The sequence below is a fragment of the Oncorhynchus clarkii genome, unplaced genomic scaffold (assembly GCF_045791955.1).
Source record: "Oncorhynchus clarkii lewisi isolate Uvic-CL-2024 unplaced genomic scaffold, UVic_Ocla_1.0 unplaced_contig_5992_pilon_pilon, whole genome shotgun sequence".
In the NCBI taxonomy this organism is placed as follows: Eukaryota; Metazoa; Chordata; class Actinopteri; order Salmoniformes; family Salmonidae; genus Oncorhynchus; species Oncorhynchus clarkii.
This window is the reverse complement of record NW_027260288.1, coordinates 1-12745: the sequence shown is the minus strand read 5'-3', so window position 1 is coordinate 12745 and position 12745 is coordinate 1. Positions and strand designations below refer to the sequence as shown.

The 12745-nt window shown below is 43.6% G+C and overlaps 1 protein-coding gene and 1 pseudogene across 1 annotated transcript; both read left to right on the top strand.

The window, feature by feature from the left end:
• The first annotated feature begins 5866 nt into the window (after positions 1-5866).
• LOC139401337 (protein-lysine 6-oxidase-like) lies at positions 5867-7405 on the top strand (annotated as a pseudogene).
• A 2799-nt stretch (positions 7406-10204) lies between these two features.
• LOC139401338 (putative nuclease HARBI1) lies at positions 10205-11998 on the top strand. The gene is made up of 3 exons (XM_071145656.1): positions 10205-10760; positions 11042-11153; positions 11248-11998. Exons 1-3 carry the CDS (start codon positions 10692-10694, stop codon positions 11616-11618), a joined length of 552 nt encoding a protein of 183 aa, XP_071001757.1. The 5' UTR covers positions 10205-10691; the 3' UTR covers positions 11619-11998.
• Positions 11999-12745: the final 747 nt, after the last annotated feature.

Below are 12745 nucleotides of genomic sequence, written 5' to 3'. Positions count from 1 at the left end.
TCAAATCAATCAATCAATCAATCAAATTTATTTTATATAGCCCTTCGTACATCAGCTGATATCTCAAAGTGCTGTACAGAAACCCAGCCTAAAACCCCAAACAGCAAGCAATGCAGGTGAAGAAGCACGGTGGCTAGGAAAAACTCCCTAGAAAGGCCAAAACCTAGGAAGAAACCTAGAGAGGAACCAGGCTATGTGGGGTGGCCAGTCCTCTTCTGGCTGTGCCAGGTGGAGATTATAACAAAACATGGTCAAGATGTTCAAATGTTCATAAATGACCAGCATGGTCGAATAATAATAAGGCAGAATAGTTGAAACTGGAGCAGCAGCACAGTCAGGTGGACTGGGGACAGCAAGGAGTCATCATGTCAGGTATTCCTGGGGCATGGTCCTAGGGCTCAGGTCCTCCGAGAGAGAGAAAGAAAGAGAGAATTAGAGAGAGCATATGTGGGATGGCCAGTCCTCTTCTGGCTGTGCCGGGTGGAGATTATAACAGAACATGGCCAAGATGTTCAAATGTTCATAAATGATCAGCATGGTCGAATAATAATAAGGCAGAACAGTTGAAACTGGAGCAGCAGCACAGCCAGGTGGACTGGGGACAGCAAGGAGTCATCATGTCAGGTAGTCCTGGGGCATGGTCCTAGGGCTCAGGTCCTCCGAGAGAGAGAAAGAGAGAAGGAGAGAATTAGAGAACGCACACTTAGATTCACACAGGACACCGAATAGGACAGGAGAAGTACTCCAGATATAACAAACTGACCCTAGCCCCCCGACACATAAACTACTGCAGCATAAATACTGGAGGCTGAGACAGGAGGGGTCAGGAGACACTGTGGCCCACTCCGAGGACACCCCCGGACAGGGCCAAACAGGAAGGATATAACCCCACCCACTTTGCCAAAGCACAGCCCCCACACCACTAGAGGGATATCTTCAACCACCAACTTACCATCCTGAGACAAGGCTGAGTATAGCCCACAAAGACCTCCGCCACGGCACAACTTAAGGGGGGGGGGGGGGGGGGGGGCGCCAACCCAGACAGGATGACCACATCAGTGACTCAACCCACTCAGGTGACGCACCTCCTCCAGGGACGGCATGAGAGAGCCCCAGTAAAGCCAGTGACTCAGCCCCTGTAATAGGGTTAGAGGCAGAGAATCCCAGTGGAAAGAGGGGAACCGGCCAGGCAGAGACAGCAAGGGTGGTTCGTTGCTCCAGAGCCTTTCCGTTCACCCTCCCACTCCTGGGCCAGACTACACTCAATCATATGACCCACTGAAGAGATGAGTCTTCAGTAAAGACTTAAAGGTTGAGACCGAGTTTGCGTCTCTGACATGGGTAGGCAGACCGTTCCATAAAAATGGAGCTCTATAGGAGAAAGCCCTGCCTCCAGCTGTTTGCTTAAAAATTCTAGGGACAATTAGGAGGCCTGCGTCTTGTGACCGTAGCGTACGTGTAGGTATGTACGGCAGGACCAAATCAGAGAGATAGATAGGAGCAAGCCCATGTAATGCTTTGTAGGTTAGCAGTAAAACCTTGAAATCAGCCCTTGCTTTGACAGGAAGCCAGTGTAGAGAGGCTAGCACTGGAGTAATATGATCAAATTTTTTGGTTCTAGTCAGGATTCTAGCAGCCGTATTTAGCACTAACTGAAGTTTATTTAGTGCTTTATCCGGGTAGCCGGAAAGTAGAGCATTGCAGTAGTCTAACCTGGAAGTGACAAAAGCATGGATTAATTTTTCTGCATCATTTTTGGACAGAAAGTTCCTGATTTTTGCAATGTTACGTAGATGGAAAAAAGCTGTCCTTGAAATGGTCTTGATATGTTCTTCAAAAGAGAGATCAGGGTCCAGAGTAACGCCGAGGTCCTTCACAGTTTTATTTGAGACGACTGTACAACCATTAAGATTAATTGTCAGATTCAACAGAAGATCTCTTTGTTTCTTGGGACCTAGAACAAGCATCTCTGTTTTGTCCGAGTTTAAAAGTAGAAAGTTTGCAGCCATCCACTTCCTTATGTCTGAAACACATTCTTCTAGCAAGGGCAATTTTGGGGCTTCACCATGTTTAATTGAAATGTACAGCTGTGTGTCATCTGCATAGCAGTGAAAGTTAACATTATGTTTTCGAATAACATCCCCAAGAGGTAAAATATATAGTGAAAACAATAGTGGTCCTAAAACGGAACCTTGAGGAACACCGAAATTTACAGTTGATTTGTCAGAGGACAGACCATTCACAGAGACAAACTGATATCTTTCCGACAGATAAGATCTAAACCAGGCCAGAACTTGTCCGTGTAGACCAATTTGGGTTTCCAATCTCTCCAAAAGAATGTGGTGATCGATGGTATCAAAAGCAGCACTAAGGTCTAGGAGCACGAGGACAGATGCAGAGCCTCGGTCCGATGCCATTAAAATGTCATTTACCACCTTCACAAGTGCCGTCTCAGTGCTATGATGGGGTCTAAAACCAGACTGAAGCATTTCGTATACATTGTTTGTCTTCAGGAAGGCAGTGAGTTGTTGCGCAACAGCCTTTTCTAAAATTTTTGAGAGGAATGGAAGATTCGATATAGGCCGATAGTTTTTTATATTTTCTGGGTCAAGGTTTGGCTTTTTCAAGAGAGGCTTTATTACTGCCACTTTTAGTGAGTTTGGTACACATCCGGTGGATAGAGAGCCGTTTATTATGTTCAACATAGTAGGGCCAAGCACAGGAAGCAGCTCTTTCAGTAGTTTAGTTGGAATAGGGTCCAGTATGCAGCTTGAAGGTTTAGAGGCCATGATTATTTTCATCATTGTGTCAAGAGATATAGTACTAAAACACTTGAGTGTCTCTCTTGATCCTAGGTCCTGGCAGAGTTGTGCAGACTCAGGACAACTGAGCTTTGAAGGAATACGCAGATTTAAGGAAGAGTCCGTAATTTGCTTTCTAATAATCATAATCTTTTCCTCAAAGAAGTTCATGAATTTATCACTGCTAAAGTGAAAGTCATCCTCTCTTGGGGAATGCTGCTTTTTAGTTAGCTTTGCGACAGTATCAAAAAGGAATTTCGGATTGTTCTTATTTTCCTCAATTAAGTTAGAAAAATAGGATGATCGAGCAGCAGTAAGGGCTCTTCGGTACTGCACAGTACTGTCTTTCCAAGCTAGTCGGAAGACTTCCAGTTTGGTGTGGCGCCATTTCCGTTCCAATTTTCTGGAAGCTTGCTTCAGAGCTCGGGTATTTTCTGTGTACCAGGGAGCTAGTTTCTTATGAGAAATGTTTTTAGTTTTTAGGGGTGCAACTGCATCTAGGGTATTGCGCAAGGTTAAGTTGAGTTCCTCAGTTAGGTGGTTAACTGATTTTTGTCCTCTGGCGTCCTTGGGTAGGCAGAAGGAGTCTGGAAGGACATCAAGGAATCTTTGTGTTGTCTGTGAATTTATAGCACGACTTTTGATGATCCTTGGTTGGGGTCTGAGCAGATTATTTGTTGCAATTGCAAACGTAATAAAATGGTGGTCCGATAGTCCAGGATTATGAGGAAAAACATTAAGATCCACAACATTTATTCCATGGGACAAAACTAGGTCCAGCGTATGACTGTGACAGTGAGTGGGTCCAGAGACATGTTGGACAAAACCCACTGAGTCGATGATGGCTCCGAAAGCCTTTTGGAGTGGGTCTGTGGACTTTTCCATGTGAATATTAAAGTCACCAAAGATTAGATTATTATCCGCTATGACTACAAGGTCCGATAGGAATTCAGGGAACTCAGTGAGGAACGCTGTATATGGCCCAGGAGGCCTGTAAACAGTAGCTATAAAAAGTGATTGAGTAGGCTGCATAGATTTCATGACTAGAAGCTCAAAAGACGAAAACGTCATTTTTTTTTTTGTAAATTGAAATTTGCTATCGTAAATGTTAGCAACACCTCCGCCTTTGCGGGATGCACGGGGGATATGGTCACTAGTGTAGCCAGGAGGTGAGGCCTCATTTAACACAGTAAATTCATCAGGCTTAAGCCATGTTTCAGTCAGGCCAATCACATCAAGATTATGATCAGTGATTAGTTCATTGACTATAATTGCCTTTGAAGTAAGGGATCTAACATTAAGTAGCCCTATTTTGAGATGTGAGGTATCATGATCTCTTTCAATAATGACAGGAATGGAGGTGGTCTTTATCCTAGTGAGATTGCTAAGGCGAACACCGCCATGTTTAGTTTTGCCCAACCTAGGTCGAGGCACAGACACGGTCTCAATGGTGATAGCTGAGCTGACTACACTGACTGTGCTAGTGGCAGACTCCACTATGCTGGCAGGCTGGCTAACAGCCTGCTGCCTGGCCTGCACCCTATTTCATTGTGGAGCTAGAGGAGTTAGAGCCCTGTCTATGTTGGTAGATAAAATGAGAGCACCCCTCCAGCTAGGATGGAGTCCGTCACTCCTCAGCAGGTCAGGCTTGGTCCTGTTTGTGGGCGAGTCCCAGAAAGAGGGCCAATTATCTACAAATTCTATCTTTTGGGAGGGGCAGAAAACAGTTTTCAACCAGCGATTGAGTTGTGAGACTCTGCTGTAGAGCTCATCACTCCCCCTAACTGGGAGGGGGCCAGAGACAATTACTCGATGCCGACACATCTTTCTAGCTGATTTACACGCAGAAGCTATGTTGCGCTTGGTGATCTCTGACTGTTTCATCCTAACATCGTTGGTGCCGACGTGGATAACAATATCTCTATACTCTCTACACTCGCCAGTTTTAGCTTTAGCCAGCACCATCTTCAGATTAGCCTTAACGTCGGTAGCCCTGCCCCCCGGTAAACAGTGTATGATCGCTGGATGATTCTCAAGTCTAATACTGCGGGTAATGGAGTCGCCAATGACTAGAGTTTTCAATTTGTCAGAGCTAATGGTGGGAAGCTTCGGCGTCTCAGACCCCGTAACGGGAGGAGTAGAGACCAGAGAAGACTCGGCCTCTGACTCCGACCCGCTGCTTAATGGGGAAAACCGGTTGAAAGTTTCTGTCGGCTGAATGAGCGACACCGGTTGAGCGTTCCTACAGCATTTCCTTCCAGAAACCGTGAGAAAGTTGTCCGGCTGCGGGGACTGTGCCAGGGGATTTATACTACTATCTGTACTTACTGGTGGCACAGACGATGTTTCATCCTTTCCTACACTGAAATTACCCTTGCCTAGCGATTGCGTCTGAAGCTGGGCTTGTAGCACAGCTATCCTCGCCTTAAGGCGAGTACAGCGACTACAATTAGAAGGCATCATGTTAATGTTACTACTTAGCTTCGGCTGTTGGAGGTCCTGACGAATCGTGTCCAGATAAAGCGTCCGGAGTGAAAAAGTTGAGTAGGAAAAAACAAAAATATAAACGGTAATTAAAAAGTAAAAACCGTAAATTTGTCAGGTAGCAAAACAGGTTGGCAACAAAACGCACAGCCTAGTTTACCTTTGGGACTAGCTGCCTACTATTTATTAATGCATCTCCAACTGCACTGAGTGCGCTTTCTGACAATGGCGTGGACTCGCTCACAGCCCCAGCAACCAAGAACGATTGAAAGTAATAATATGACAGCTGATGATCCCACCGATCCAAACAAAAAACACCAAAATGCAGTTTTCTATAACATGTACCTGTTATGCGGGAGAAGCACAGCACCTGTGTGTCATCCACCGAGAACAGGCTATGGCATCAGATTATTTCATAACGGTAAAGTAGATAGTGATGTGACAATGTACCTTATAGAGTATTTGCTTTGCATTATTTTTTACATCCATATAAAAGTACAGTATATTACAAACAATTTATAAAACTCTCACACTTCCTTGGAAATCATACAACTAACATGGATGGCTTATGATTTCTCTTCTCTGGTCTCCCAGACCTTGTTCCTGGCCCCTACTATATCCAAGCTGCCTATTATATCCAACTTGTATAGATATATGCCCTGAGATGTGCTGGAGAGGAAAACGGTCTGTCATGGTAGGAGTTCATGTTTTATGATTGATTATGCATATCCGTGTAAGATCAATTGCGCTAAAACATTTACCTTGACGTCATCTATGTATTATCTCACAAATGACATCTACAGTTATTTAATTGATTAGGTAGAAATCAGACTGGTTGTTTGGACCAGACTTGTTTGGCGTTGGTAATAGTATAATAATGGAGCGCCATACAACCTGGCATCCGACCTAGATTTTCTCTCTCTGCTCTACCAAGGAAAATAAACTCCAAATGAAAGTCAAAAGTACACTCCTCCTCAGTGTATTCTAAAGCATAATAGGTGAACAAATACTAACTTGTTATGATGTTGTTATTAAGTTGTCATTAATGATAATTCAAATGACTTTCCATGCACTTATCAGTCATAATTGGGGCCAGGATTTTTTTCTGACCAAGAAAGTTATGGTCAGGTCACACTGTCAGGAGAAACTCCTGGTCTTAGTCATTATGTAAAGTACATTATTTTGAGGTCAACATATCGACCAGGTGTCAGAGACTACAGGACTGAGGTTTCCCCAAAGGGTGAAGAACCAGGGGACAGCTGACTTCCTTCCAGTCAAACCCAGACACCAGTGTTAATGGAACAGCTGCCACCAGCATTACCACAGCATGGAGGCCTTCAGTAACTATGACCTGCTGGATGTCATCACAGACAGGAAGGTGGCAGAGGGACACAAGGCCAGCTTCTGTCAGGAGGACACCAGCTGTGACCCAAGAGTCCGCAGACGCTTGGCTTGCACTGCACACACACACAATCTCTGATAGTTTAGTCGATCGATCAGCCAACCAATCAATCAGTTTGTGTTTTTCATCACATCTGGTTTTTACATGTGTTTGGTGCTATGACACCTACAATGACAACGTTGACTGCAAGTGGAAACAATATTATTTTTTTCATTTTCCCAAAATCTATTGCCAAACTAGCAGCATGTCATTGTCCTATCTTGCCTCATGATGTCATACCCGGTGCAGGAGTCGGATTTCTCAAACAACATAGTCTATGAACATTTGAACATCTTGAACATGTTCTGTTATAATCTCCACCCGGCACAGCCAGAAGAGGACTGGCCACCCCTCATAGCCTGGTTCCTCTCTAGGTTTCTTCCTAGGTTCTGGCCTGTCTAGAGAGTTTTTCCTAGCCACTGTGCTTCTACACCTGCATTGCTTGCTGTTTGGGGTTTTAGGCTGGGTTTCTGTACAGAACTTTGTGACATCAGCTGATGTAAGAAGGGCTTTATAAATACATTTGATTTGATAGTGAGGTGTGACATCAGGTTCACAGGAACCTATGTCCACGCCAGGAACTGTAAGTCATAGAGACTTTCCGTATATAATTTATGTACAAATTGTATTTCTGGTACTGTGAAATATGTGTTTGTGTCATTGATTCCACAGGAGTTGATCCTAAATTGCTTTGATGGAGGGGGATATTTTCTGCTTACCATGCACTTGCCAATGATAACCAAGACAGACAAGTCTTGTTTACCATTTAAATGAGCCATACATACAGTTGAAGTCGGAAGTTTACATACACCTTAGCAAAAAACGATTAAACTCACTTTATCACAATTCCTGACATCTAGTCCTAGTAAAAATGCCCTGTCTTAGGTCAGTTAAGATCACCACTTTATTTTAAAGAATGTGAAATGTCAGAATAATAGTAGAGAGAATGATTTATTTCAGCTTACAATTTCTTTCATCACATTCCCAGTGGGTCATAAGTTAACATACACTCAATTAGTATTTGATAGCATTTCCTTTAAATTGTTTAACTTGGGTCAAACGTTTTGGGTAGCCTTCTGCAAGCTTCCCACAATAAGTTGGGTGAATTTCAGCCCATTTCTCCTGACAGAGCTGGTGTAACTGAGTCAGGTTTGTAGGCGTCCTTGCTCACGCACGCTTTTTCAGTGCTGCCCACAATTTTCTATAGGATTGAGGTCAAGGCTTTGTGATGGCCACTCCAATACCTTGACTTGGTTGTCCTTAAGCCATTTTGCCACAACTTGCTTGGGGGTCATTGTCCATTTGGAAGACCCATTTGTGACCAAGCTTTAACTTCCTGACTGATTCAATATATCTACATAATTTTGTTCCCTCGTGATGCCATCTATTTTGTGAAGTGCACCAGTCCCTCCTGCAGCAAAGCACCCCCACAACATGATGCTGCCACCCCCGTGCTTCATAGTTAGAATGGTGTTCTTCAGCTTGCAAGCATCCCCCTTTTCCTCCAAACATAACGATGGTCATTATGGCCAAACAGTTCTATTTTTGTTTCATCAGACCAGGGGCCTGTTGCACAAAAGTAGAATTAAGACATCCGGGATAAATGACTCAGCTGAGCTCAATGAAGCCAAAACATGTGCGTCCAGGCTTAATTGGTTGCACAAAGACCAAGCCAGGATGAGCAGACACGGATTCATTAAGCCAGGTGAAACCAATCCTGGATAGGTGCGCGCTCACGGCTCACTCAAATAGACCCCGCCACAGATCACAGATTAACTGATTTACCATGGCAACTAGAGCCGCGTACTTTTCCCCGTCGGAAGCACAAATCCTCATGGAGGCATACGAGGAGGTAAAAGATATAATTAAGAAGAAAGGCAACACCGCCACAGTGATAAAGCAAAGAGAAAAAGCGTGGCAAAGTATTGCAGACCGCCTGAATGCGTAAGTAGTGCACAATTACACACTCACCGCTCCGCTGAAACATCACAATTACAATTCAAATATTTAATTCACATCTCCAAAAATGCAGTTGTACTGTAATTATGAAACGGTTAATTTTTTTTATTGAAATGCACTGCAGATATGAGTGAAATTGTGTAAAGTAACTCCATCACACTGTATAAAGCTATGATACAATTTTTGATATTTTTACTGAAAACAAGACAAAAATACCAAGTAATTTTTTGCAGTGTGACTCCATTAAGTGTGTGTGTGTGTGTGTGTGTGTGTGTGTAGATTAAACATGAACGGGCCAAAACGGACATGGCAGCAGGTCAAAATCAAATACAAGAACATTCTGCAGAATGGTATGGTCCCTGACTAATATTTAACAAAGCACAAGCATATATTGTACCCAGAAGGTGCCTGCTCACACATTGTCTGTACTGTTTTAGCAGTGAAAAAGAATACCCACAGACAAGGCACGGGTGGTGGGTCACCAAAGGCTGACCTTACCCCAGCAGAGGACATGGCCTTGGAGCTAAATAAAGGCAGGCCCGTCTTAGAGGGGATCCCTGGGGGGAAAGAGACGAGCATAGGTTCCTCCCAAGATGCCACCCGCTTCATTCAAGGTATGTCCTTCCATCTCTACATGGGATACAACCACATTCATATTGAATCAATTTGGACTGTCTGACTTTGGTTTACCTATTGCCTTGCAGTGTCTGGCAGCACTGTGTTCCTGTTAGAGCCACCAGCACAAGCACCAGACGATGCTGATCCAGTGAGTACTCCATCAAAGGCATACTGTAGGCCTGGCATGTCTTGTCTACTAGCTTCAATATGAATCCGATTAAATGTGATAGGGTGAAGGCCCCAGTGCAGCAGCAACAGCACATGATGGAGACGATGATGAGGAGGAGACCATCTCTCTGGATTCCAGAAGGCATGAGGTATCATGTTAAGACTGTGAAAGTACTATTTACTCTACAATGGTGAGGAGTCCTCATCAAAATCAAAAAATCTAATTTCTTTTACAGGACCCAGATGCTATACAGTGGGAAAACCAGCCTGGCAACATAGTGCGTATTAATAAAAGGACACCACATCCTGCCAAATTCCAGCTGCGCTAATTGTATTGTGTTCACAGAGCTCACAAGCTATCAGAAAGTTGTATGGCAACCACCTCCGGTGCCAAATAGAACTGGCAGACATAGACATTCAGTACAAGAAGAAAAAGATGGAAAATCTTGCACTGGAGTTCGAAATAAAAAAGAGGACAATTAGGAAACTGGACCTTGAAATAAAAAAACTTGAGAGGGAGGTGAGATATGCCTTCAATGTACACTGTATGCTAACTGTAACACAAATGTATTAATCATTATTTTTCTTTCCTCCCCCAGCTCCAAGAAGATGACACAGCTCAAAATAAAAATTAGGTATATTCTCGTAAAGTCAAGTGAGCCATGACATATGAGCTCTTATTGTGAGCACACAGGACGGTGGCATCTTTCTAAGGTTTTTTTTATTTTCCCAGCAATCAGTACAACCAAGTCATCGTTATAAGGCATCGCCCTCTTTTGCCCACCCCCCCCAGCACCAGGTGTGGCCACTAGCCTATATGAAGGCCCAAAATTGTGTGTTCCTTTCTGCTCTGACAATGGCATGCCCATTCGTGCGAGATGTGGTGGATGAAGAAGCACTTGTGCTGAGGAGAGCCTTCAGGTGAGAAAGGGTCTTCAGGGACCGGTTGGACCCACTGGCCTTCCCTGATGACCATCTATATGAAAGATACAGGTTTTCTGCAGATGGCATCAGGTATCTATGCAGACTACTGGGTCCCAGGATTAAGCACCGCACTGCACGGAGCCATGCACTGAGTGTGGAGCAAATGGTTTGTGTGGCCTTGCGCTTTTTTGCTAGTGGAGCCTTCCTGTACTCAGTGGGGGATGCAGAACAGCTGAACAAGGCCACAATTTGCCGCACAATAAGGAGTGTGTGTCTGGCTATCAAAGCATTAGCAGATGTCTTCATCTCCTTCCCTGGCCACAGAAGACTCTGTGACATCAAAGAGGAGTTCTATAGGATTGCAGGTAAGAGGATCTACAAATTACAGGACAACTGTTAACACATAGTAGGATACTCATTACTTTGTGTGACAGGTTTCCCCAATGTCATTGGTGCAGTGGACTGCACACACATAAGGATAAAAGCCCCCTCAGGTGCCCATGAGGCCGATTTTGTGAATAGGAAATCCTTTCACAGCATTAATGTTCAGGTGAACATAACTTTTTGATATTGTCCATTGACGAACACTCTGCATTGCCAGTGATGTGCATTGATTGGTGTAATATTCCTCATCTTATGATTTCAGATGGTCTGCAATGCTGACTGTGTGATCAGCAATGTTGTGGCAAAATGGCCTGGCTCAGTCCATGACTCCAGAATCTTTCGGGCCTCTGAAATCTATCAGTGCCTATCACAAGGTAAGCCACACAACCCCTATTTATAACCATCATGGCTGTGTCAAGAATATCACTGTGTTTATGAGGTAGTAATGATGAGATTTTGTGTTGACAGGTGAATTCTCTGGTGTGTTGCTGGGAGACAGGGGGTATGGCTGCCAGCCTTTTCTCCTGACACCTTTCACAGACCCCCAGGAAGCACAGCAGGCCTACAACCATGCCCATGCCAGGACCAGGGCCAGAGTTGAAATGACCTTTGGCCTCCTGAAGGCACGCTTTCACTGCCTTCACAAATTAAGGGTCAGCCCTGTTAGGGCATGTGATATTACTGTGGCTTGTGCTGTCCTCCACAATGTGGCCTGCCTGAGGAAGGAGAGGGCCCCCAGAGTGCCACCAGCCATGGACTGGGACAATCCGGCAATCTTCCCTGATGACGACAGTGGTCGGCTGCTGAGGGACCAATATGTGTTGAATTATTTTAGTTAGTATGTGTGCTTTCAATTTTGGTTAAATATGTCCTGCGGTGGCAGAGGAATTTGGTTTTTTTTGGGTTCGTTTTTTGACGAATTTGGCCTCTTATGATGTTTGTGCGGTATACTGTGTGTAATACAAGGCTGCAGGGAGGCTACTGCATCCATTCATTTGTCTGTTCAGTTGATGTGTATGGATTTGTCCTGCATTTATTTTAGTGTGCAGACATGCAGGGTGTGTTATACACATTCAAAGGTCTGTATATGTATCATTTTGTATAATATGCTTAGATTCTGTGCTTTCCATCTTGTAGAGTCACTGTGACTTCAGTTTTGAAAGGAGCTGATGGTTTACCTGCTTTGTTTTGTCCTTATTCAATAAAGGAACATAATGTTACACATTGTGTTTTTATATTCATATGGAATGTGTATTTGTTTATATGACAGAGTACTAGGGCCACACTGAAGAAAAAGGATAAAGTCATAAATTTATGAGGCTGGTTCTTTCTGCAGAAAAGCTACATATTGTTTTTACAGTTTTGATACTTATGACAATGTGATACTTAATATTCTGGCACATCAGCATGTCTTTGTTTATGAAACCATACTGAAGTACAATTTCACGAAATGCCCCACATCTGTCATTTTAACAACTGTCCTCCTTTAAAACAACTGGTTACAATATTATGACTTGTGTTTTTTTCCCCTCTGTGGCCCTAATATTCTAGCATTTTATATATAGCCTTATAGTCTATGGGAAACTGTAAATTATCTAATGATAGCAACATCATCTAAAAATCATTTTTTATCCAAAATCATTGAAATTAATGATCACAAACGTTTAAATAACAGTGGGTCTAGTTATATGTGATAACAATGTATAGTGAGCAGTGAAATAACTATTGGTTTCCATTTGTGGTGACTGCTGACTGACATTAGGGATGAGATTAAATAGATCCTGGAATTTAGCCTGGTCTGGAGCAGGCTAGCTCCACAGAATAAATCTCCATGGTAATTTATACCATAACATATCCTCCTGCCCCCTATCCATCTTTAGTGCAACCGGATTACGGATCAATTGAGCCAGGATCACCAAGATATCCTGGCTTAATCCCTTATCCTAGTTTTGTGCAACAGGCCCCA

Coding starts and splice junctions, on each gene's coding strand:
- LOC139401338 (XM_071145656.1), top strand. CDS start 10,692: ATGTCTTCATCTCCTTCCCTGGCCACAGAAGACTCTGTGACATCAAAG. Junction 10,761..11,041: donor GGAGTTCTATAGGATTGCAG/GTAAGAGGATCT, acceptor TTATGATTTCAG/ATGGTCTGCAATGCTGACTG. Junction 11,154..11,247: donor CTATCAGTGCCTATCACAAG/GTAAGCCACACA, acceptor TTGTGTTGACAG/GTGAATTCTCTGGTGTGTTG.